Source organism: Notothenia coriiceps, unplaced genomic scaffold (genome assembly GCF_000735185.1).
Source record: "Notothenia coriiceps isolate Sejong01 unplaced genomic scaffold, NC01 NC01_scaffold00037244, whole genome shotgun sequence".
NCBI lineage: Eukaryota > Metazoa > Chordata > Actinopteri > Perciformes > Nototheniidae > Notothenia > Notothenia coriiceps.
Genome location: NW_011369945.1, coordinates 9,953,984 through 9,981,649, shown reverse-complemented (window position 1 = coordinate 9,981,649; position 27,666 = coordinate 9,953,984). Strand labels below are relative to the sequence as shown.

Below are 27,666 nucleotides of genomic sequence, written 5' to 3'. Positions count from 1 at the left end.
AAATGTCCCTTAACTTTCCCCTTAACTGCCGAATCGGATGCTCTGAATCGGAAGCCAACTTCAGGGTCGTTTGCGAGGGAGCCCTTGCAATGCTAACTGCCTGGTCCGTCTAGAAAAATACGTCATCACTGCACCACTTGAGCTTTTGTAAAACTAAATAGCCAGAAAATACGTACTGTTTTTTATTATTCAAATGTTCGTTTCTGTCTTTCCTGTCTGTCCTACAGCCGCTCACATCGGCGTGGGTATCAGTGGTCAGGAGGGCATGCAGGCGGTCCTCTCCAGCGACTACTCCTTCGCTCAGTTCCGTTACCTGCAGCGCCTCCTGCTGGTGCACGGCCGCTGGTCCTACCTGCGCATGTGCAAGTTCTTACAGTACTTCTTTTACAAGAACTTCACTTTCACCTTCGTTCATTTCTGGTACGCCTTCTTCTGCGGCTTCTCTGCACAGGTGAGGGACACAGAATGTTCTTACATAATTAAAAGGGTTACATGTAGAGAGAATAAATAAGGGATCACGGCAGGTATATGCAGTATGTAAAAAAAAAAAAAAAATCGAACCAACCCACAGATAAATAAATGATTTTAATTTATATTATATCCGTAGTACAGATGTATACATGTATTGCAATTCAGGGGATGTTCAATATTCACATGGATATTATACAATATAACAACAAATACAGACTGAAATGCCATAAGGTTTAAACAAAACCTCATACAGTAGTTCCAACTAAATATGAATATTATTTTCTTTACAAAAGTAAATATGGCTGACTTATTGTAGTGTGCTGAAACAATCCCACAGATAGGCTCAAGCTAAAATGTAAAGGACACGTGTGGAAATTTTTCTATCCAAAAATGTATTTGGAAAAAACTATTTCCAAATTGTAGTGACATTTTCTTTACCAAATGTTGCTCTGGAGGCGTTAACATGAGTACATATAATGTTATTAACACTGTATTTACATGTTTTTGGTGGTCACAGACAGTGTATGACGAGTGGTTCATCACCCTGTATAACATGGTGTACACGGCGCTTCCTGTCCTCGGCATGAGCCTCTTTGACCAGGTATGCACTAAGGGGAGAATTATTAATAAATCAGTTTGGAATAACTCAAATCAAACATTTTCTTTTGTTGAAAATGATATGAGTCATCAGTATTTATCCTCTCTCACTGATGCTGTGTTTGTGCAGGATGTGAACGACCGCTGGAGCTCCCAGTACCCTCAGCTCTACACTCCGGGCCAGCTCAACCTGTACTTCAGTAAGAAGATGTTTGTGCGCTGCCTGCTGCACAGCTGCTACAGCTCCCTCATCCTCTTCTTCATCCCGTGGGCCGCCATGTACGACACAGTGCGAGACGACGGCAAAGACATCGCCGACTATCAGTCCTTTGCTCTGTTGGCGCAGACCTGCCTGCTGATCGTGATGAGCGTGCAGGTGAGGAGAACACTTCCTGTCTCCAGGAGCAACACACCATGTAGCAAGGGTGCAGGGGCTTTTAATTAATATAATAAAGCGCTTTTTTAAGATATTTTAATACATTGCTCTGATGGCATATCAGGGCCATTGTAAGTTCAAATAATAAAAAATGTGTTGAATATTTTCATGAAAATATATTTCTCTGATATTATAAAAATATATATTTGCCAGAAAAATCTTTGAAATATTCAAATTAAAGTCGCATATTTTTGAGAAAAATGAACTTTAAAAATATATAATTTTTCTCTGAAATGTAAAATTAATCATGGAAATTCATTTAAAAAAAAAAAAAAAAGTATTCACTCCCTCTGTGGGACAATAACATATTTCTGTTTCTGAAATTATTGAACTACAATTTTCTCTATAAATCAAATCAAAATGCCATAAATACCAACAACACAACATTTAAGAGGAAATATACATTTTATTCATAATAAAAAATATAAATAATGTTTGCTTTTTTTCAGCTTTGTCTCGACACATTTTACTGGACGGCAGTGAACCAGTTTTTTGTTTGGGGCAGCCTGGCCTCCTACTTCGCCATCACACTCACCATGTACAGCAACGGCATGTTCCTCATCTTCACCTCCTACTTCCCCTTCATCGGTGAGTTCACTCAGCTCATTCAGGGAGGAAGATTGTTCCATGTTTTTTTCAAATATGAGTCTTCTGAAACGGACAACGCAATATGTATAAGGTAATGTCTTATAAAAGGCCAATCTGGATATACCAATGTAAATTATTTGTCATGTCATCCTCTATTTTAATTATGTGCACAATCACTTACGACCAATATACAATATAATTGTTCTGTTGAATAGCAAAGCCTTTTACTCTGTGATTCCGACTGATTTTGATCAACTCCAGGCACGGCGAGAAACTCTCTGACCCAGCCCAACGTGTGGCTCACCATCTTCCTGACGTCCCTCCTCTGTATTCTGCCTGTGGTGGCTTACCGCTTCATCGTCCTTCAGCTCCGGCCCACCATCAACGACAAGGTGAGAACATGTCACAGTAGAGGCACAACATGTATAAACCTGAACATCAGCATCATAGGTCCCCAAAGTTTGGAATTTGTGTTGGTTAAGCAGCAAGTAAAAAGCCTTTGCACATGAATAACAAAAAACAGTAAATATCTTGACAATAGGAATATACCCAATACCCAATACGAAGATATGTGGACTGAGTTATAATTCACTATGATAGGCTAACCTACTACTCCTAAAGAAACTATCGACATTGGATAAATATATTACAAAATGAACCCACATCTTCATTTCATTCTCGTCCCTCTCTCCCTGTAGGTGAGACACAAGCTTCGTAAGGAGGCTCTGCCGGCCCCCGCACCCCGCCGCCCCCCCACTAGGCGTATAAGCACCCGTCGCTCCGGCTACGCCTTCTCCCACGCTCAGGGCTACGGAGACCTGGTGACGTCCCGCCGCTTCCTGCTGAGGCTGCCCCTGAGGAGCCGCCCCGCCCTGTTCTCTCAGACCGACTCTCCTCTGGCTCAGAACCAGCCGCAGCACTACCGCACCATCGTAGAGGGTCAGGAGGATGCTCAGAGCCCGTAGGCTGGAGGTAGAGCGTATTGATTTTGAAATACAGGGTAAAGCACACCATCTGGATAGCTTCCGCGGAACTTTCACACTTGACTTTGAGTTTTTTTGTGAGGTATGAATGGTGTTGTCTCTGTGAACCTGTGGCTCAAAAGAACTGAGAAGACCACAATGCTGCTTCTGCAGGTTTTAGCTAAATAAGTATAACATTGTTAATACAGAAACACATTTTTCAAAGCATGCCACTGTGTTCGACACTTCTTTCCGTCCTTACAGATAGATTCATTTTATTACAACGACAATCAAGAAAATCCAGACGTCGTATGTTAAAATGCTTTTCAGCAGGGATGTTTTCGGAGAAAAAACTGAACATTTTTCAGATGCTTCAAAGCACATTTTAGTAAAACAAGAGAGAGGTTAAATCTGCATTATCTTACATTTCAGGTTTTTACTCTTTTAATACACCGTCAACATGCCTACTCAGGATTTGTGAATGTTAAGGAATTTACGGGGGAACATCTTGTGCTTGATTAAAAAATATTTTGTGCAACAATTGAAATGTAGGCATACTAGATAGATATTTTTTTAATACCAATGTTAGCCAATGGTCTATGTTCCAGTGTTTGCTTATTGACCTAGAATAAATCCTTGAATTTGATGTATAAGGAGGTTTTGGAACAGCTGACTCAAATTTTAGAAGTCAACACAACATTTACCGCACTAACGAGGAGATTTTTTTATTTAAATTGAACCGTGCCTCCTCACAGCCCAGCTGCCTTAGAAGACTGTTCAATAACTGTATATTTGACAGGAAAAAAAAGTTTGCGTTGCCTATCTCAAGCATGATTTCACAAATGATAAGAAATACTGTGTATAGCTACTTAATGGGCTACAACTTGCACAATGAGAATGAGATTAACTTTGTGTCATGATCTGTAGATGTTTTTGTGTAAAGGTTGCCACTACCTGACTCCCACAGTGCCTGCAACATGAAGATGCCTTTTATAACTTTTTATTTGTTTTCCTTGAAAAGTGAATTGTCATGACTCAGGGTCTCATTCTGAGAAACGAGTCATTTCTGTTAAGATCTAGGAACCTCTGTTGTTTACGTTCTGATTTACATTTTTGTTAAAACTTGTTATATTTCTCTGCTCTGTGTTAATAACCTGTCTGCTCATGTAATATGTCTGTCGCCTATGAAGAGATTAGGTACCGCAGTATTCTCAAAGTACAGCCAGGGGTCAGTGTGGACCCTTTATCAGAAAAATGAAGGCACAGTGATGGTTTTAAGTGTCAAAAAGGAACAGTGAAAGCACTCGGCACATATTTCCTTATAAAATCTTTTTTTTAAGTCCAGCAACATATCCTGTGTTTTCATTTTAACATTTGTGTCATTTAAGTCTACCAGAGTCAAATCGAGGAGATTTAAAAATAGTTCATCGTCAAATAAGATCATAAAATTGACAATGTACTGGATGATGTTTTTTATTTAAAGCTCTTAACAGCATTTTTGCCTTCAAACAGGATCATTATGGGATTTTTATAATGCTTCTTTGAATTAAAACTAGGCATGTATATTATAGATTGATTGATAGAAACATGCATACAAGTGCAAGCCTTTACACAGACAGCATCATCTGTATAAAGTTCAACAATGTTTGATTATTGTAAATATTGTATCACCTTCCCACATCTCTCTCTGCCTGTCTGCAGTACATACATCCTTGACTGTAACATCTGCACACACACACACACACACACACACAGATTACTGCATTCAGCTCACAACTGCAGTTTTCTCTGGGACTGCCAGCAATGACATCACTGGTGGAGGGCTGTCCCATGGCTCGGTACCAAAAAAGCTTTTCCGGTCCACAAGGTGTGAATGAATAACAGTTTAAAAAAAGAAAGAAAACAGTAACTGAAGAGGATAACATTTCTAAAAACATCCTTAGAATTACAGAAATGTGCTCAAAATCTTAACAAGAAGGTTAAAGAAAAAGCATTTTAGAAATCAAAACTCTTCACATGCATTTTGATAGATTTCCACATTAACTTGACATGATGCCCCTGAATGCCACATTTATTCAGCGTAAAGGTTACAAAATGAAACTCAAACAGCCTCCTTCTGCTCCAGTTTAACCCTTGCAACCCCCCCCCCCCCTCCCTTATGGCGGTGCAGCAGTCAGCAGACCCTAGTGAAGGTCAGTGAAGGTTGCTGCATGATCCCACAGTATGGAACAGGAATGATTTAAAAATATCCTGCCAGTGTGACACACCCAAACCACAACCACAGACTATTTTTCATTACGTACTAACCTGAAATAGTGTTTCTGATTAACCAGATAAACATTGTTAAACTTTAATCTAACATTTTCTATTCATTACAACTTACCTTCTGGTCCATATCGTTGAAATAAGAAGCGGTCAGAGGACCCAAAAAGAAGTCAGTTAAAATCTTTAAACTAAAAATAAGCTCTGACATTTATTGTTACAAAAAGACAGTCAGATTTGATACAGAAATAGATCAATTAAGGGCAGATTTGAAGCAAATGTAAGATGTAGTTAGTTATAGTTAGATGTTGGGGTAAAGACCCACTATGGTACATACACTGTGACATTATCGTAAAACTCTCCTGGGTCAAAGGTCAAGTGGAAAGCTGTAAGAGGAGACGGCAGAGTCCACTTCAAAAAGAATTTCACACGAGGCTTTCCAACTCCAGCTAGAGGATCATCACTGTGTGTGTCAGTGTACCAGGCAACAAACCGCTGCGCTGTATTTAGAGAACCAGGATGACTTCCTGCCATATTTCCATCTCGATTGGTTGGACATTGATGGTCCCCAGAGGATATCTTCCTGTTTTTATACTTAATCTTTTTTTAAAACACACACAAAACCAATGAAAAAATAAATTAAGAATGCGTGAAAAGTGCCAACATTTTAAATAAATTAAATTACAATTGTAAAAAAAAATCTACTTGAAGACTGTATTTAAAAAAAACTGTATTTCTTAATTTTTTTGGCTGTAGTGTTGCTTAGAAGAGCCCCATGAATCCATCCTGCGACTATTTGCCATGTTTCATCCCCTCTCTCTCCCCCTTTCAACACTGTCACTTCCCTCTATAGGCAGAGGTTTGCAGATTAAGGTGATAATAAGAAAGGATTAAGGAAGAAATATTGTATGGTTTATCCATCATACTTTTATTTGTAACATTGCAGCCTCTCTGGGACATTCAGGCATCTTGGATGATAAAGCGTTATCTTTTGGATGGACAATGGATGATTAGCTTTCACAGTGAAACACGGTAGGAGCTGAATAACCATTGGGTGATGATTTGAAGGCGTTGTCAACTCAAGGACAACCTTACTCAGCATTTGAAGACAGAGCAATGGCCAGTGTTAAGACTTTAGCCTTAACAGAAATCAAACATTGGTTCAACAGTGGCTTAACTGTTCAGATGTTGGACAAACCCTGTGTGTGTACTTGTCCAAAAGTCTATGTGAGATAGTGGGAGACAAAGAGAGAGTCATCTATAAGTGTATGAGTGGTGTCACTTGTAAGCCTTGCGTCTAAATTAAGGATTACCTTCAACCTTAGCCGCGTTAGCACCAGTGAGGGGGGTGTGATGCATTTACACGCCACATGACCCAGGAGAATATATTAACATCACTTCTGCTGGCTCTTTAGAACGGGGTTTTATCACAGATCGTATCCACGTTTTGTCTGGTCAGCTTCACACAAATTGAACATATTGATCAGAGGCTTTCAGTGTAAACAGAACCTCTAAATAAAATCATGTTTTGTTAAATGTGGATCTCTCCAGTAGGGCAAACGGGCAAAAGTTCCCTGAACTCTTGTTTTCAAATAGAATTGATCCAAGAAATCACGTGATGTTCACCTGATCAGTTGACACTGTTTGAAGTGAGGCAGATGAGTCCAAGAGGCCTTTTTTGGTTCAAAGGTGCAACGTGTTTATTATGCAAAGCTTGAGGGTCAATAGGCTCCCAAAATAATTGTTCTTTCTGGATAGTTAGGCTTTTTCAAATGCTTACAACTGCTGCTAAGACATTTCACAGGCTGTTACATATGCTATATGTATATGAAGAAGACGCACAGTGGCAGGTCTAAATGTTGCTGTTGTCATAATAACCTTCATACAGTATACGCACATATTATACAGCAAATGTTAAGTGGGAAAAAGCGTTGTACATTTTCCTCTGAATGAGTTTTATGAATGAATGAAGATAATGGATATATAATCAGAACATTTAAATGAGGATTTGAAAATGGAGCCTCTGTGGTCCAAACCAAGACGGCAAACATTAGGCTATTACTCCTTTTGAACCGTGACAAAAGCAAAGACACCAAATCCACTCGTTCTGTGTAAAACGGCGCGTCCACACAGCAGCGTTAAAACAATCTTGAAAATCTTGTAGGTATGTCGGGGGCAGGATATTCATGTGATTGGTTGTTGGTCGCGTTGCTCGCAAAAAATCCCCAAGCTTTCAGACAGGCCCACCTCCAAGAGTTTCAAGATTTTTTTAACGCTGCTGTGTGGGAAACTCAAAGTCTATTATAGCTGACAGTAGGCCTATTTTACGCTAAACAAGCGTTGTATCTATGTCTAAAGTGCTTAAAGCCTTCTTGTTCATTGTTGATTTTTTTATCTGTAAATTATTATTCTTTTCATTTCGAAGTCTGCATGGCTTACTCTAAATTATTATATTTGCCGGATTGCCAATGAACTATAACTCATTCTTCCCATAATGCATCTCCCCTCCCTCTCCCAGCACTGCTTTCTTTTGGCTCCATCCCCTGAAATAACCTCCCGCTTCCCTGCAGTGCAGATGAATCATTTACGGGACTGGCGAAACATTGCATTTGTTCATGCGTACGTTCGTTCCTTGGCTGGAAGATGAAGTCACCTTCAGCACGGCGCTCAGTGGAGCTGACACGTTGGCAGGGAAACACGCCTGCTAATGACGCTTTCTCTGCGTGAGCCACCTCTGAGCCAGCTGGACTCAGAACAAGGTCACCATCTCGGCTTTTGGTCTGAATCACAGAAATGTAAGAAGGTATCATTTAAAATATTGAATCTGTCCCAGGCTGTCGCAACAACAGTAAATGATTCACATGGATTGATAGAGCAAAAGCACAGCATTTGTACATGTCGATGCTTGGTTGAGAAATAAATGAGTGGACCTGCTGTAAGCAGTTTAAAAATAATCATTTGGAATGGAGATCTGCAAATCTGTCTTCACAAATGGATCGCAGCATCCCCTTATCTATCTATCTATCTATCTATATATATTGTGTAAAGATTCACAGAATATAAAAAGACACTAAAATAAATACATATATAATTGATCAACTTCAATGCAGATTTGTAATATTATTTCCTCATGTGTTTAGCTAATAATACATTTCAACTTCAATCAAATCTGGAAAATGTGGACTCAATGAGTGAACTGGTAAAATAAACACAGATTTGACAGACTTGTTTATTTGGTAACAAACTCTACCTTAATGGCATTCAAAAGAAGCATTATCTCCACAGTATTGCATATCAAGATATTTGCATAAAACTTACATGATTTTTGATAGAAGTCTACTTCGATTAAAAGCATACACATGACCAAGAAAGTGACTGTATTAAGAACATAGACAATACACCTTAAGAAATTCACTCAACTCAAAACGAAGAAAATTACCGCTTTAAAAGAAAAACACTGTTTTGATGTATTATAACACATTATTAGAAAAATCATGTTTAAAAGGCACATTGATAGAACAACAATGGGACAGTGGTACATGCACACAGTCCGGCGAGATAAAGGAAGCATCAACTATATCAAAGTTAAGAGGCAAGCACATTAGAATACCTGATATAACACCAACAATATACATTTATTGCTTTCGTTATTGCCGTAGTAAAAGTGAACTATGTGCATTTATTCTCAGACATTGTTGGGGAGTACTTAAGCAGCATACGGACAGTATAATAAAGTCTCCATTCACATTTATCAAACACTTGCATTAAGTAGAGCTTTTTAAAGAGGTGCAATTTGCATAATCACAGATACTGCCACGGAAGAAAGGAAGACGTCTCATGTAATGCTTCTGTATTTTGAAGGCAATCTTCAAAGTTCCCTCAAAGATCCATTTAATCACTGTCTAGTTTAGAGAAGTCCTCTAAGACAAATCCCATTAGATAACTATGCCATTGTGTGGATAACCCTAACCCTTCAGGTCAAAACACGTGTGGCCAAATACTGTTCAAATTCAAATCAAGTTGTAAAATCATAACGATGGATATACGTTACCATATGATATAAACTCTCTGGATCCGTATCCACCACCAATACTGAACATGCCCTTGTCAATCTTTTTCGAACCTCGCCTTTTAGAAGAGTCCCCAACGTTGGTGCACCAGCAGATCGTCTCCGTAACCCGTGTCAAGATGGCGGTTGCCGCCTTCCTCCCAGCGACACACCTCTCCCTTGTCCACCACCACAAACTTCCACTCCGCGTGACTCTCCGCTGGCAGGCTGATCACCGTGGCCCAGTGCCCGTCCTTGGCTCTCTCAAGTGGGATGAATTCCTTCCAGTTCCCAAGCTCCTGCTGGTTCCCCGTGACAGCCACCGTCTGGCTTGGCGATTGGGTGATATAATGGACATGGAAGGTCACGTTAACGTTCTTGGGCATGGGCTGTACCGCCACAACCTTCTTGTTATTTTCCGTGTTATCGTTGATGAGAGAGAGAGTGCTGGTTTGTTGGACATCAGTAGAAGGTGGGATTTCTGATGGATCCACACAGGTGGTGTCCATTGAAGCCAAGCTGTTTTGGCTCTCTTCAGTGGGAAGCTCGTTGGTTTTTGTAAGGTCTTGAGGAATAGATAAAGCAGAAAGATTCATCCAGGGAAGGGTTTGGTAGTTTCCATCCATGATCCATTCATTATGGTCCATAGTTGCCTCCATGATACTGATTTCAGTCTTTTCATAGTCCTCTTCTTTCTCTTTCTCTGCTTTTGTTTCCTCTTTCTTTTCAACACTTACTCCTGCCTTCTGTTCTTTAATCACCACAACCTCTACAACTTTCACACCTGACTGTTTTTCCAGCTCCTCGACAAAGCTAGTAACACTATTTGCAATCTCCGCCGCAAACTGATCTATCGCTCTGTGGTAACTCTCCTCGATCTCATGGCCAGACATGTCGTTGTTTGCTGCTAATGATTCATAATCAGTCCAACTTGTTTGCTCGCTGTGGGGTTGCTGGGAGTGATGGGATGGGAAAGGTTGGAACACCATTCCTGCCGTATCGTCTTCAATGCTGGATGTGGCTGCATCATCAGCAAAGAGGATTTTTTGAGCCTCCATCTGCCAGTCAGACTTTAGATAACAATCCATCATCGGAAGTACTGTATGTTCAAAGATCACGTCAAAGTCGTTCCCAGCATCAGGGCTGACAGCCATGCTTGAAATCCCACTCTCTACACCAGCACTACCAACCAATGATGGGTCATTATCCCTCATTTCGAATTGCTCGAAAGATGGCAAGCGAATTTGACATATAGGAGGCTTATTGTCCTCGGTCATGACGGAAGCAGCACCAGTGGTATCTTCAGGAATTATTTGTTGGTCACTTTGTTGGTCTTGGGAGGAAGATAACATGTCAGGATGGGATGGTTCCATAGGCATTATTAGTGAAGTGGTTGTAGAATGGTCACAGGCAGGGGCATCAATGTCAGATTGAACCGTTATTTTGTCCAAAGTTACATTATTCTCCATGTGGTCATTTTGTTGGTCATGGGAGGAAGACAACATTACAGGACAAGAGATATCTTCTGACATTACTGGTGCGGTGCAGCTAGCATTTTTGCAAGCATCAGGGTCATCGACTCTTGTCTCGTTGACATTTTCATTTGTTTCTACATGGTCACTTTGTTGTTCTTGGCAAATGGGGCGCAGTTGAGGACACACTATTTCTTCAACAATTACAGAATCAGTGTCATTTTCAAATGTGTCCGTATCAGCAGCCTTTTGAATATCTTCTGGGGTAGCAATGTTTTCACCATCACTGGCAACTACGTCAGGCTCATCAGAAACACTTGCCTCGTCCAAAGCTTCATTCCTTATCATTTGGATATTTTCTATGTCTTCATAGCAAGATTGAACATGAGATTCATACACTTGGTCATCGCCTTCTTCAACCAACGCCACAGCTGTACCGTTCTGGAAGTTTTCATGCTGATTTCCTGTCTCTTGTGACGATATGTGAGGGCAAATAATGGTAATATCAGTGTCTTCATCAAGAGATGAAGCTGTTTTATATTCTCTCTGTGGACAATCTGATGAGAAGTCGATGGAACCTTCAATGCCTGAGATTTGAGCGTTTGGTTGATCAGTTGTCATACCTGACAGACTGTCATCATGACCTTCATCCTTTAAACACTCTTCCTCTGCCTCCTCACATCCATTTCCCTCATCCGGAGAGAAGTTGTTATCAGTGGAATAACTATTGCAGTCAATACTTTCTGGTTCCTCTTCTTCAAACTCTTCATTGTCATAACAAACACAAGGATCAGGTACATCTTCTGTATGAATGGTAGGCTCTTCAGAGTCCTCCACGTCGTTCGTTGTTTCATTATCTTTGTCTTCATCACTGTTTTCACTCATATGACGGGTTTCTTCGAAGCAAACCGGACTAATGAAAGCACACAGAAAGTTGTCCGTCTCTTCTCTGGTTTGCTTGTCAGAAACATCCTCATCTGCGCTCAGACCCTCATCCTCCTGGTCTTCTGATTTCAACACCTAGACACATGAAGAGAAAGTTAATATCTTCAGGTCTAACTTTGCCTGTCAGTAGATACAAATACATACAAGACAGATAAACTGCCTGTGGCTGATCTCCTACTCTGTGCAAGTCAGTTACTAAACAGAGAATGAAGTATAAGGAAAATTGATCTGTAGATGAGAGAGAAATATTCCAACTGGGTTAGTGTTCTAAATCCTAAAACAAAGTAGATCTGACAAATGGGGAAATATACTTAGTTGCTTTCTTGCCAAGCGTTGGATTAAAAAATAGATACTAGTTTAAAACTTGTTAGCTAAGCTCATCAACTCACACCAAGTGGAATTGGGGGTCAAAACCAAATTTCTCTGTGTCCAAAGGTAACCAAAATATCAGCTACCAGAACCTCAATAATTGTTTCAAAGGGATAGTTTGGATGTGTTGATTTGGGGTTGCCTGAGGTCATTCAGCCCACTATGAGTTGGGAGAAGCAGATAGAGGTTACGCGACTGAAGCCAAACCTACAGTGCTGTGGACAGAGGCGTCAGCTCGACGTATTCTAACTATATGAATGATTTTTTTTTTTTTTATTGTTTTCCCACATTACCTTGCTGTTAGACAGATATACAGACAATGTTTCTGGAAGGGAACTAAATTCAAACTGAATCTAAGAATTCTAAATATAACATACACTTATTCTGATATTGTTCTTTTTTTATTGGCCTTTCTTTCCGGTGGCTAAAAATATGGGGTTGTGTTATACACTGATGGAGAAGTACCACATACAACCCCACTTTAAAACGTCCAAACTATCCCTTTAGATTGAAATGTGTCTGAAGCTTGCATATAACCTCACTCTGAGACAAATGGCTGCTTACCTTCTCTTCCTCCTCATTGTTCTCATCCTTAATAGTCTCAGTCTTGTTCAGGCAGCTCTCATTATAATGGAGTTCTTCCAACACATCCTGGCGGTCAACAGCATCCTCCAGCACCAATTCAGCCTCCGTGTAAGTACCACTTTGCTGGCTCTTAGAAGCCTCTTCTGCATACGCCTCTGATACTTGGTAAGAGTCCCACACAACAGCCACTTCCTCCGCGTCATCTGAAGTGGTGTGCTTGTTGTCTGGTACCTGGGTCTCACTCTTAAGATGAGGGTAAGGTGAAGATGTGTGTTCAGCAGCAGCAGAACGACGGTGCCTGACTTTGAGGTCACTCTGAATCAGACCAACATCCTCCTTCATTTCTGATAAAACTTCATCACTCGCGTCTAAATGGGATATAAGAGGAAAGATTTTGAATTTATTTCTGGGTTCTACCTTTTAACATTTTTGTCTGGCTTTATCAAAAAACTTGAAAGTGGTAAGTGCAAGATAAATGTATTCAGTTGTAACATTTGATAAGTATCTCTACTGGTTTACAAAAAGGTTTCTTGTTTTTCTCCACCTTTGTACCCTCTTATGAAATGACAATACAGCAAATGATCTAATCACAGGGTAAGTAATCAATGCAATCAGCAACAACGACTTATTTGACCTGCCCCAAATCTCCTTTGTGTACCCCTATTACTCAATTGTATATTTGGCAATCTGAATTGATCAAGTAATGATCAAAGGTCACTTGATCAAATAACATTTGTACTATAGGGATAGGGTTAGTTTAATACATACCAATGCATTACATATTCTGAGTTTATGAAATGTTTTGTTTTACATTTTTTATTTGATAAGCATAGTTGCTCCAACAGACAGATAGTTTACTACAGTATGTAGTAATAATAGAAAGTACATTATTTCCCTTGTGGATTTTAGAATAAATAACCAGTAACCAGTTAATTCCACTGTCATAATGTAATAAAAGGTCAAAGTAGTAACTGTAACCTCAGTAGAACTTCAATTGAGTAGAAAGAAGTTTAATACCTTACAAAGTAGTCAATGGTTTCATCACTGCCAACATTTACTAACATTATTTGTCTTAGCTACTATTAAATATATACGTTTATAATGGATAAACCTATGAAGATTTTACTGGGTTAATAATAGAGTTTTATAGTTATCTTATGGTGACCTACAGTATCATTCCTGTAACCTAACTCACAATATATTAATAGTAACACGTGATGTAGCCTACCCTTTCAAATGCATATGATATTTCAAGATTCAAGATTCAAAAGCATTATTGTCCTATGCACAAAATACACTGACCTAGTGTTGACAATGCAAAGGCTATTTTATATTAGGTTTACCATAGTGAAAGCAAAGGTCTTGAACACTCTCCTCATTATGTACATGTTATTATTCCGTTATGTGTGGATGTGTACCTGTTGACTGCACACAGCTGCGGGCTTCCTCCGGGCTCTGCTCCTGGACCCCCGCTGCGTCTCTCTCCTCTCCGGGGCTTTTGCCATCACCGTCTGCGGCCGGGGCCTTCCTCCTCTTCCCCCTCACGGTCCGGTAGATGACGAACCCCGCCAGCACCGACACGATCGCGATCACTGCCAGAGCCACGGCGGGACCGTGCCGCCCGATCATGCAGAAGAGAGACGCCAGGTCCATGCGTCTCTCCACGCCCACGGTGTTGCCGTTTTTCAGCGGCATTATGGCGGTCTGTGGTGGGAGTAACCAGTCCGAACTGTGTGTGTCTGTATGTGCGTATGCAGGCCTGACTGATCGGCTGCGGGCTGTCGCTCTAGATCCTGCACGTTGTTCCAGTGTAGTGACCTCTTGTTGCTGCAGATCTGAATACGGTGCAGGTGCGAGTTGCTCATTGGCTGGCTGGATCACGGGGACTCGGCATTCATTCATAAAAAGGGAAAGGAGCTGTTTATGCAGCCTGTTCCACACATCCAACTGAGAGGAGCAAACCGTGATCCACTGAGAGACAGTCTGATGACATCCTGTCTCAAAATAATGAATAGGATTTGGCCCTTCAAAGGGAAGGTTATTTGTACACCTCCACTAAGGGTGTTTGTGCACAGTTTCTTAATCAAAATATATTTTTAATGCCGAAGTAAAAAATATATGTTTTTACTTTTTATCTATTGACCTTGTTCGATCATGGCCTAAATTTACTTTGCTCAAAAAACAAACCATATATCTTTATAGGCAGTAGGCCTATACGTGAACCATAAATAAATAGTAAATACAAATAATATTGATCATGACAACCATAATAACAAATAAGGGCGAATATAGCATAAATACATTATAATAAAAACAAAACAAATATTTAGAAAATAAATACAACTAATACACATAATCATAAAATATTTGAAAATGACAGTATTTTTTGTCAAAAAACAGAAACAAAGTACTATAATATAAAGAACATAAATAGAATAAAGAAAATAAAATACAAAACATATTGTAACAAATATATAACTTTGATATGTACATTTTAACCTTTATTTAGAATAAGAGGGTTGTGCAGGTTTGTGCAATATGTTGTTCATGAGTACCGCCTAGGAGTAAAATGGTTTGCCTTTTGATAAACGATGTGGCTCTACTGTACATATTCTAGTGTCAGTGATTTTCTTAGATCGATTAACAAATAATTCATAATGACAATATATAGATATATTCAAAATAAAATAAATACTTTTCTTTAGCCTCAAAATCCAAGTAGAGATGTATCATAAAAATAGCTTCCTGAACACACAGGAAAGCTCCAGAAATCAGCGGAGTCACAGCTCCTCCCAGTGGAGAGATGGAGTAATAGCAAGAAAGTTCCTGAACACTCTGGAGCTCCTCCTGCTGGATATAAAAACTGGCACTGCAGCGACAGAAAGAAATACAGAGGAGAAGACACATTACAAGACTAAACACACACAATGACATTCTTGTGACAGGCCTGAGAAGGATTTGGTGAGTGTCTTTTGCAAGATGCTCTGATAGAAGAAGTCTATATTAAAAGAAGAATGTGCACAGATCACATACATACAAATATGTACACTGAAACGGTTTTTATTTTTTTTGGGACATTGCAAACTCTGTGAAGGTTTTCCCCACCTCATAAAATTGCACAGGTATGTGAGGCTTAATACAAGTCAAATGAGAAACAATATCAGCTGATCAAAGTATATGAGTTACATTAAACCTTTGTAATGAGTTGTGATTTATTCTGTGTTTCTGTTTAACTGACATGTGATTGACAGTCCTCCTGATTGGCAGCAGATGCAGCTCGTTAACTGAGATTGCTCTCAGCTGTGTTAGAGCAGCTTTTAAACTGTCATATTCCATATTCTGCACAGTTACATTAGGGTGGTCCTTAAAATTGAAAGTCGGAAAGTCTAAGCTCCAACCCCCAGAATTCATTCTATTAGTCAAGAAAACTCTCCTGGTGATCTTTTTTCTCAATCTGGCAACATTTACCCCTCCCTCATCAACCTTGAAGTTTAGCCTCAATTGCAGCATTGTGGCTGCTGGTGTGGCGGCAGGTCGATGAGGGAGGGGTAAATGTTGTTTGATTGAGGAAAAGATTTGAGGCAAGAAATGGACAATTGAGTAACATCTTGATTACAATGATGATATATAATCTCCACTTCCTATTTTCTGCCTTAAAACACATTCACCTGTACAAAGCTGCCTTGTGGGGAGAATATAAATTCACTATCACGAGGCGTGTTTTCACTGCATGGTACTGAACTTGACTCACCCACTTGCACACTGACTCATACAATTAGTTTATCTGCGAACATTTTTGAAATGTAAATCTTTGGTTTGATTCCATAACATGGCAAAAAGTCTATCACACTCCGCTGGCAATATTCCATTCCAACTTGCTTTTAGCAACACTGTATATGCAATTAAATGACTGAGCAGAAAGGATTTTCACATAGTCGACAAGTAGTTAGCCTACATTGTATTTGAGACACTGTTAGACTAATCTCCGCCACAAGATGTCAGGAGTTCTCAGGTCAAATTTAACAATGTCCCAACTGCACTCAGCTTAACAGTCTGAAGTCTTTCATTTCCAGCTGCTTGGTGTAAATGTCATCTGGATACTGAGCCATGTAGAATAATCAAAGGCTCAACTAGCAGCTGAAAGCCCCGACACCCTGTCATTGGTAGGAATGTATAGAACACTTGAAAAACTGTGTACTTTCTGTTGTTACAAACAGGGTATAAACTTGACCCTGAATTTATTTCCTTTCTTCCAACCACATTCCCACTTCTTCAAACCTGTTCATGGCCATGTTCTACCTTTCCTCCAAACTCTTGACTCCACCTCCATTCCTTTCCCCCCTTTCCTCCCCACCTGCTTCAAATTGTCCCCAATCAGTCATTGGTTTCAATGTCCACTCTGTTTGTCTAGCCATTACCTGCCTGTGAACTGATTTATCCTATAAATCATTCCACACAATCACTTGTTGTATCTTCTGTGTTTCAGAAAATAGAGGATACCTTTGTCCCTCCATAATAATACATAATGATGTTTTATGTTAGGGAAGTAAGTGTGCTACAATGTTAACATTTCGAAGTTTACATGAACATTTGTCAAAGTCTTCAGGCATCTACAAATGGCTCAAATTAAACAGTCTGATCAGCAAAAGTGGCTCATTGATTGAATAGAGTCTATATAAATCCAAATCAACCCTCCTGGTATCCCAATCATTCTCCATCACCAATTAAAAAAAACCTTCATAAACAATAGCTAACACTGTACAATGAAACATTATTAATGACCCCTCCCACCCTTTCCCCCCTTATGTTGTTTACAAGTGAATGTCAACTATTACCACGGGTGCTTAGGCTCTCCCTGGCTCCCGTCTGGCTGTCAGGGCTTTTCTTTCCCAAGAATAGACGGATTGTCCCGTAAACGTGGCAGCACAGGGGCGGAGGAGGGAGAAAAATGACCTTGGGGAACTACTCCGCTTTTGTTTTATTTTCTATGTAAAGTGCTGACTGAATGCTTATTCCCTAGATCTTTAAATATCAGCCGTTGCCCTCCTGTCCTCGTTTCATCCCTCCATATCTTGCAGTTTGCCTTTAAATACTTTGATCTCCCATCATCTGCTTTAATATGGCCTCTTAGTCTTCACCTCCCTCATCCCATCATATTCTCCTCACTGTGTATGTGTAAGGTTGGGTGTTACCGTGACGTCGTCTTTACTCACTATCCCTTTGCTTTCATCTTCTCACTTCTCCTGCAAGATGCGGAGCTCCAGCAACACATGGGAACATTTACCAACTGTTTTATTTCCTCTTTCCTCCAGGCCCATTTTCCTTTGTATCCCATCCCCCTATTAACCATCTCCTTCTATATTCAAATCTTTCTCTTCACCTCCCTTCCTCTCTTTCCCTTCCACTCGTTTCCCCGTCGTCTCAGACACTTTAAATGACTTTTAATCAACAGGGTGTGTTTGAAGCTGAAGGCTTTTACTGCCTCAACAAAAGCCCATGAGTCAGTCCTGTGTGTATGCGTGGCTGTCTGTGTCTGTTTATGTTCAAAGTGATGTTGGACAAATGCAATATGGGGCCTTATCGAGAGTTAAGCATTGTTCCAACAAGTGATATAAGCATTGCCCACTTTAAAGTGTTGTCTTGTCAAACACTTATTATTTACCGAGGTATTCAAATAAAAAATGTATTTCTCAGTAAAGTTTTGTTTAGTGATGCATTTACACATGTTGGATTATGCCAGTATACTTGGGTATGTCCAATTTTGATGTTATGTGGAGAACGCACATTATTTCAAAACCCTAATAGTCCGAAGAATGCCCCATTGGACTTGGAGCTCATTTGTTCAACAGCCCGTTGTTGCCTTCTTTGGTTAGTTAGGTTAGGTTAAGACATGGGGAATGAGGTAAACCAATCAGAGTCGGAGTAGCGCATAATGTGTGTCTGCCATAGTTATAACAAAAGAAAACATTATGGTGCAATGGCTTTTCAAATAAATGGGCTAACATCGACCCATTGGGATAGCGAACTGATGGGCCATTGGAACAAGTTCATTTTGGTCCAAAGCTGAACATAATTGATAATGCAGTCCTCACCAGACTTATATTTACGTTTTGATGACGTAAAACGTTTTTTCAAGATAATGACAAAGTACAATGTGTCTGAATTTACACAAGAGACACACTCATAATCATTTACTTTTGCAGAGAGTGCTGACGCAAGTGCTTCATTACACATTACATTGCATTTAGCTGACACATTTATCCAAAGCGACTTACAATAAGTGTGATAAACCATGCTTCAGTGTGGTAAACTGGAGCAATGTATCCATAGATCTACATTTTTTCTTTATGAGCCAGGCATTTCTTGTGATTATCTTATATAGTGTCGCTTCAAATCGTATTCACCTCCATGTGTTATTAGAATAAATAAATGTCGCAAAAAAACCTCACCGTCAGACAAAAGGTAACACATTTCTAGAATTTTTGGATTGATTGACATCTGACTGATCTAATGGTGATAGTCTCTTTCTTTCCAAACAGCCTTTGATGAGAGCCATGTAAAAAAGGCAACTGTCAATTAAATGTGGGACATTGTCTCAATTTGTGGGGCGTGAGAGAATTTATAAAAATGCTGTTCAGTCCCGCACAGAGAGTGAGAGCGCCCCCATGTATCAGGAACATAAACCCTCATTGCATCTGACTCTCAGAAACAACTAACAGTGCTATAAGAACAACCTTGGAGCTGCATAATGATGTATTTATTCAGTGTCTGCCCATTTGGATTAACATTACGGCATTTACATGAAACATTTTCCTCTTACTTATCGTGGAAACGTGTTATATTCAGCAAAAGGTTAAATATTTTTATAAATTGCACACACAAAGAGCGGCTTCTGTAGCACACGGGCACACGTGCACGCACCAACACATATGTCCTGTGTGACTTTGAGGGTCTCTGGTATTTGAACAGATGTGGTCAGACTGAGCGTGCCTAGATCCCCCCCCCCTGACCCAAACGTGCACTTCCTGCTCCGAAAGCTAACACCCAGAGAGAACAATCGTAGTCTGTACCCTCCGAACACATGCACACACAAACACTGTGCGTAAAGGGTCACCATGTAAAGCCGTAAACACACATGAAAACACACGCTCACAGATACTTCTAGGAATTAACTTTCACACACTCTTACAAAGCAGTAGGTGTGTGTTGTTTGCAAATGAGGTGGAAGTGAGACTGAACCACTGTTTTCAAGACATCTCCACCTCATATGTTTTAGTGTAAACACATTTAAGTGGATTGTACAGCCTCCGGAATACCAACATTCTATAAAAGCTGAGGTTGAAGTGTGAGGGGGAGACAGAATGAAAACGGGAGAACATAGAAAAACAATAGAAAATAAATCACAGAAATACTTAGAAAATCGGAGGAAGGTAGTGAGAATCGTGTATCATGAATTAAAGAGGACATATGGTTATTTGTATGCTCATATTTGTATTTTGTCCCTCTTCTGTGACCTGTTTCCATGCTTTAATATTCAAAAAGTCATTTTTTTGTATCAGCATCACCTCTTTTCAATCTCTGTCTGAAACCAGAGCCAAGTTTTAGTTTAGTTTTTTTTTATTAGGATCCCCATTAGCACTAGCATGAGCATTGGCTATTCTTCCTGGGGTCCTTCCAAGTCTGCTCTGATTGGTTGGTTTTGGAGCACTAGCCAAAAGAAGCTGTTAGATAGTGATGTCAATACGTAATGGAAGTAAACAATGGAGTCCAATGGAGGTGTTTCAGGCAGGGGGGAAGTGTGTAGGAGAGAAACTCGCTCTGGCAGACCACTTACATGCACATAAACCTATATAACACACTACAGGAAAGGGAAAAAACCCCAAAAGCTTAATAGAGCCTCTAAAACATTCTAAGAGAGAAGAAGCAAGGGAAAGGAATTTGAATTAAATAAAGACAAATTAAACCAAAGCAAACTACAAGGGCATTCAGAGAGCTCAGACCTCTGCTGAGGCCATTTCCATAAGTGAAAAATGATGTGTGCAGTCAGACATTTTCCAAAATGCAATAGGTTCTTCCTCTACTCATGCTACACTCAATACAGCAAGTTCATGAAAATATGGCAGTATATGAATGAACAAAATGAACCCGAGTGTGACACGAGTAAGAGGATAGAAACAGACAAAAACAGTGAGCAGGAGAAACAGACAAAGAGGTCATGAACTGTAAGCTGATTTCTGTGCCGGTAAAGCAAAGTGGAAAACTAGAGCCAGTTTGGTAAATACTGCAGATTAACAACACACACAGACAGACCGAAAAATAAAACGAATGTTTTGGTTTGTGCTTAAATGTGATCTGAATTACTACTCATCAGCCATAGATAAATAGCTTCGGATTTAAAAGTAGTACAAAAATATTTCCAATGTGGCTGGCAATTTAGCAAAGGAACATTACACAACACACACATATACAGAATTACACTGAATTTCAAGCAAATTCAAACTAATAAATCAGCTTGAATTTGAAATGGATCAGATTGTGGCTTGAAACTGAATATGAAGGAAGTGTGGCCACAAACTGCCATCCAGGGGCCGTTTCTATCAAAACAGTTTCTCTAACCTACTAGCAGAGGGATTAACTTCACGTCTGAAAGCTCTAACAAGGTCATAAAAATATCTACATTAACTGTTCTCCAGGCAAATGTCTCGCCCAAGAAAAACCCTTCACACACAGAAAGTCAAAGTATTTCCAGCAGTAGCAAATGTGGTTTCTTCAAAGCAGAAGAATAGACAGACGGCGATAGAAGTGTTTAGCCGTGATTGCGCCTTGTACAAAAATACATATTTAAACTATTAGATGGATTGAAATCAAATGTGTTAAAGACAGAGGTCCCCAATGGATGAATGGTAATGTCATCATCACGTCAAAACCTTTTACTTAATCTAACATTTAGTTTATGAACTCATTACCTATGTAGTGGGTAATGCTCTTGAATGCAGATCAAGGCCTGACTCCTCCCCAGCCACTCCCCTCATTAGAGCTGTATATAAAATGCACCTGGTGGCCTTTTGTCCTTAGTTTGGCTTTGTCATGGTTGGTGGTATAGGTAGGCTGCCTATCTTAACATATAAATAAATTGGTCTCACTTGCTGCTTGCTAACCGTTTTTCCGACCTCCCATTGTCCTGCACACACAGTAGTGTACCAAAACCTTATTCCTATGGTGAGTAGGGCCAGAACATGACATTTTTGTATGCCGCATGGTTGGCCATTTTGAACCTACGTGTTACCTTTGTTGTTGTTATTGGCTAGTTAACACTGGTTTGATGCTGGCATTATAAGCTCACAATACAGTCTGTGCACTGACACATTTTGTTCAAAACGACTTTAGTAAAGTCAGAGAAACTATTATAGCAGAGTTGACACAGACCTCTATTTTAATGGCATTAACATAGTGCACGAGAAAAGCTGATTTTCACAGACAAATAGTGTGTGTATGTGAAAGACAGACCATCATGACATCATTGTTTCCACAGGAAATCATGTTTCCAAAACCCTGGTTTTCCACTCTGTAGCCTACCTCATACACAACTCACTTCTCCGTCTCTTTGTCTCTGTCCCACACACGATACTGAGTGGTGGCAGCCGTGAACCTAATCAGTTTAATTATGTCTTCTTGTTTTTGTTCCCACCGGCAGAAAGGGTGAAGTCATATCGTTTTTGCATACACGAATGATGTTTTAACCGAAAAGGTTTTCCAAGTTGGCTATTATTTTTCTCATATACTATGAGTCCTTGTTTGAAAAAAAACCTGGTACCTTCTGCTTGGATTTTGATTTGTCTATTCGTGTTATGGTACTGGTAATTGGAGCAGCCAAAAAACATATAGGACTATCAAAGTTAAAGCGACCATAACACAGTGTCGCTCATTGGTTTAAATGTCACACACTGTTTGAAAGCCTTTGGCTGTGTAATGCTAATAAATATGGGCATTCATGCCATTAAATCATATTTTTGCATTGCTATGACCAAATTGTTATAGCTAATGTTAAGAAAAATTGCAACCGATTTATTTTGTGCTTCCTGCAGTTTAATCTCTCATTCTTTGGGTTAATTTTTGACACTCTCTTGTGTACACATACGTAGCTATTTTACCTTTTAGTAAGGTTTTGCTAACGTAAATGTTGATCCAATCCAACTTTATTTATATAGCATATTTAAAAACAAAAGAGTTGACCAAAGTGCTGTTGATAGCTAACTAGCTGCTGGCTAACGAATAAACTTGTACATTGAAGTTTTAATGTTAGTCATGGACTGATAGTTCGCATGGCTAAACGGTAGTTAATGAAAGTATTCATCTAATGCTGAATGTGCAGTGAGGATCAGTGTCAATGCAATGGAGTTGTATCGAGTCAAAGTTTTAGAGGGAAACCGCCACATCTTACTCTGTTCTCCCCCTCCTAGTTCTACTGTTTGCTTTGGCATAAATGCATGTTTTGAATAGGATATCTTAGCATGACTCAGCTTTTTTCTTGTGAGTAGAAGTCAAGAATATGTATCCCATTTGTCTGCTCATTGCTTTTGTTTTTTCTTACAATTGACTTTCTCCTTATTTGTATAACTCGTGCTACCTTTGTATCTCTTTTCTCTTAGGCCCTCAACCCAGGAATAATTGTATAACCCCCTGAACACATTTCAATGGTAATGCACACAATGTCAATAGTATGCAATAACTTGCAGTATATTTTCACAAGACATACTGTACATTCCATAGTTTGGACCACTGTTCTTTTCTTACATTATGTGCACAAATTTAAATGTGGATTTGTCGAACAGTAATTTCATTGCAAAAATATGGTTCTAAAGGAAAACACAATTCTGAAAGAGCTTGAATTAATTCCTCTTGATATATATATATATATATATATATATATATATAAATATCGCACAGCAGCAAACATAAAGACGGACATAAAGACTGACACAAACAATCATAATCTAAGCAAACAATCATTTAAAGTAGCAGTAATAAAACCTTTTCTTAAAAAGCACAACCTCGATCGAGAGGTTTTGGCCAATTATAGACCTATTTCTAATCTTCCGTTCCTCTCAAAGATTCTTGAAAAAGCGGTCGCAAAACAGTTGTGTGATTACTTAAAGGGCCCATGTCATGCTTTTCCGGTTATTACCCGTCCCCTTGTGTGTTATGAAGGTTTTTATGCATGTAAACAGTCTGCAGAGTCAAATACCCTCAAAGTACACCCTGTAGCGAGTACAACTCTAACACAGAAAATACCTGTCCATGCTGCCCCAAAACGCCTCGTTGGAGATTTTCTCATTTTCCAGTGTGCTTCCTGGATTCTGTGACGTGTGAACACCGAAATCAACCACAAATGACCGGATTGGCCCAAATGGACCAATCCGTGGAGCACCTCACACACCAGGATCTCTTCGCTGGTAATAGACGAGTTGGGATCGTGGAGAAATGCTCTCCGCAGACCCATTCTCACAGCGTTATAAACCTTTTTCTTAGTCAATATCAAGCCACACTTATTGTTTTTACTTCGGCTGTGAGTGTTTGTGTGTGCTCAGGATAAGTTTAGCTTGTTCTCGCTGTATCGCCGACCCGGAAACCTGTCCACTCCTCGCAGCAGCTCGCAGCAGCGGTACATATATACTATACAGAGATGCTGTATGAGAAAAACCAATGTGATTTTGGAAAATTGCACAATTTAAATCTATTCTTGTAGACCTCAACAATGGAAATGTGATCAGTAGAAATGGCCATGACATGGGACCTTTAAGAAACAATGATTTATTTGAAGATGTTCAGTCTGGCTTTAGAACACATCAAAGCACAGAGACAGCTCTGGTTAAAGTCACAAGTGACATTCTAATAGCCTCAGACAAAGGACTTGTCTCTATTCTTGTCTTGCTCGATCTCAGTGCTGCATTTGATACAATCAACCATGATATCCTATTGCAAAGACTAGAGTACTTAGTTGATGAATCTTATGCAAACCAAAGTTAGCCGTGGAGTGCCACAGGGCTCAGTGCTCGGACCTATTTTGTTCACATTATATATGCTTCCGTTAGGCAATATTATAAGGAATCATTCTGTACATTTCCGTTGTTATGCAGATGATACTCAACTATATTTATTCATCAAGCCTGATGAATACAATCATCTAAATACAATTCAAGACTGCCTCAAGGACTTAAAAACGTGGATGACCTTACATTTTTTGATGTTAAACATGGCCAAAACTGAAGTTATTGTACTCGGCCCAACGAATCTACGAAACAAACTATCTAAAGATATACTAACTATGGATGGCATTAATTTGGCCTCCAGTGAGACTGTAAGGAATCTTGGTGTTATATTTGATCAGGATGTATCCTTTAACGCCCACATAAAATCAATTTCAAGGACTGCCTACTTCCATCTATGTAACATTGCGAAAATCAGGCATATCTTGCCTCACAACGATGCAAAGAAACTAGTCCATGCATTTGTTACTTCAAGGCTGGATTATTGTAACTCTTTATTATCAGGGTGTACCAAGAAGTCAGTTAAGTCGCTTCAGCTGATTCAAAATGTGCTAACCCCGCCTCACCTCAGTTATCTGCTCACCTGACCTAGACTATAACTACCAAAAACATAACCACCAAACACAAGTCGACAGCTAGTCGACACGCGTCGCCAGAGGTGATGTCCGGACACGTATTCGTTTGTTATTTTGTGCTAATTTGCAATGCACTTATCATCGGATATATATTTGGTACGAGCATATTTTGGATATACTTTACGTTTTGCCTGCAGTCAAATACTGCATTCAAGACAGCAGGACGGAATGACATCAACAGACGAATAGTAATACTCTTTGTAAAATGGATTGTTAATAGTGTCTTATACACTCACAAATCTTCATTAGAATAGGCATCACATGAGATAAGCGTCAGGTCAGCTCACACCCTAAACACCACGTGACTCCCTCAGACGCTGTCCAGCACACCATTTAGTAAAATTCTAACCGAAATAGATTAAACACTTTTACTTTAGTTACTATACTCCTATCTCCTGTAAATAAAACTCAATAATATAGAGTGTAAAAAGAGGAGAAGTAAGAGAGATCATATACTAGGATTGCCAAACACGCTATTGAGCAGAGATGGCAACAACATCGAATTCAATCAGCAGCGTCACCCAAATAACAAGCAACGTCCTGAGCGTGCAAAAAGGCTGGCATTCAAATATCTAATAATCATTTAGCGTTTGTTAACGCATCTTTGACGGCATGCGGTAAACAACTCGCATATTAGTTGCCAACTATTCACTATTAATCTCACGATGGGACTTACGAAATAGAGAGGTGAGCACTGTTATGTAGTTTACAAGGAACTCCAAATAGTTCTTTTTGGACAAGACTTATCAATACAATATCGTAAAAATAGTATGACGTGATAAATACCTACTATGGCGAATACGAAAGAGAGTTATAGTAACCTTACTACGCTCGTCTACGTACGAAAGAATAAAAAGCCAAAAGGCTGATAACGTACTGTATAAAGCGTCGCGCGAACGTCAAGATAGATAATAACAAAACAAAGCACAGAAGTACCTGAACTTAACAACACAGTAGGTCTTATAAGTCAACGAACTCACGGACTATGATGTAGGACGACAGCTTAAACCCTTCGTCAAGCACGGCAGGAGTTGTGGAACGAGGAGTGTATTACCAATACTAAGGCGTTACGTCCACTACAGAGCCCGTATCTAACCCCGCGCTCTACACCGGGTCGATTTCTCATCGAGCGTGAGGTACGGACGTTCCTCATGAGTGTTCTCAAGTACATCGCCATGACTTCATGAGCGAGGTGCGCCCATTAGCGAGAAGATCGCCGTAGCTCGCATAGTCGCACACCTCTGAAGGCTTTAACCATATATCATAGTTCATGTTGGAGTTTCATGTCTCTCCAGGTTCAGTTCTAGATTCAGACAATCTCAAGTAATCATATCAGCGTTCAGCATAACATGCAGTATCACAAAAATCAATCTAAACGTTTAACTGCTCATGGTATATTCAGTGTAGTTAAAACTCACCTGACCGCACGACTGAGCCTCAGGTTCAGTACCACTGAGCTCTAGGATTGTGGAGACCACAATCTCCGGTGTGGCACAGAGATGCATGTACTGAAGGGGATCCCTATCCTACTTCCTTTCAACTCATCTTGATTCTACATACAGTTGTACGATATTGGTACTCGGGCGTAACGAGGGATTTAAAAAAAACACCGTGACTGTGGTTACTCCACACCGCCAGCGTGAGCGTCCCCAGTATCCGTGCATATACGGCGAGGGACGAAAGGTGCTAAGATGTCTGTCGTTGGTTTACATGTATCGGTATTCGATCCTTTTACCTCATTCAATTTGTTCCTCATACCTATCCACTTCTCCGGTGTTGCACAGATGATACGTAAGATACTCCATAATACAATAGATTCGAAATAGTTTTTCGCCTACAGAATTCGCATGAGAATTAATATGCCTATCAAACGACAGACGGCGACAGGCTTTGTGTTAACCTTCAGACTAAAGGTGTTTTCTCACCTCGGAAACTATTCTCTTTCACTTGAGACCGAGTTGCCGTAACATTATGAATCTCTTAAATCCTGTTGTCCTTGGCGCGTGTAGAACCTTGAGTTACGGCAGATCAACTTGCAGTCATATCTACATAATCGCATTCCCCTACCGCGGACGGGTAATTCAATCATCATTCCGCGAAACGAGAAGACATCACTCGAAAACAACATCCGCTCTCTTCTTAATTAAAATTTAAGACAGGACACCAAGAATATCCCTCGGTCCGCACCATCTCAGTCGGTCCTTGTCCCTCATACGAACTAGGGAAAAAGGCTTGAGACCAATCATGTG

General features: G+C 39.8%; 2 protein-coding genes across 2 annotated transcripts in view; one reads left to right on the top strand and one right to left on the bottom strand.

Moving 5' to 3' along the window:
* LOC104965286 (phospholipid-transporting ATPase ID-like) overlaps positions 1 to 27,666 on the top strand; it is a 718,806-nt gene that overhangs the window by 89,048 nt on the left and 602,092 nt on the right. The gene's annotated exons all lie outside the window — the stretch shown is intronic.
* LOC104964647 (uncharacterized) lies at positions 8,534 to 14,526 on the bottom strand. Its single transcript, XM_010793483.1, has 3 exons — positions 14,154 to 14,526; positions 12,715 to 13,103; positions 8,534 to 11,856 (listed from the first exon to the last, which is right to left on the bottom strand). The coding sequence occupies exons 1-3, from the start codon at positions 14,428 to 14,430 to the stop codon at positions 9,448 to 9,450; spliced, it is 3,075 nt and encodes a 1,024-aa protein (XP_010791785.1). The 5' UTR covers positions 14,431 to 14,526; the 3' UTR covers positions 8,534 to 9,447.

What these genes read in the sequence shown, in the direction of transcription:
- LOC104964647 (XM_010793483.1), bottom strand. Translation starts at nt 14,430, where the DNA reads ATGCCGCTGAAAAACGGCAACACCGTGGGCGTGGAGAGACGCATGGAC. An exon ending in CAGCTGTGTGCAGTCAACAG is followed by an intron (nt 13,104 to 14,153) that starts GTACACATCCAC and finishes TATCCCATTTAG; the next exon opens with ACGCGAGTGATGAAGTTTTA. An exon ending in ACAATGAGGAGGAAGAGAAG is followed by an intron (nt 11,857 to 12,714) that starts GTAAGCAGCCAT and finishes TCATGTGTCTAG; the next exon opens with GTGTTGAAATCAGAAGACCA.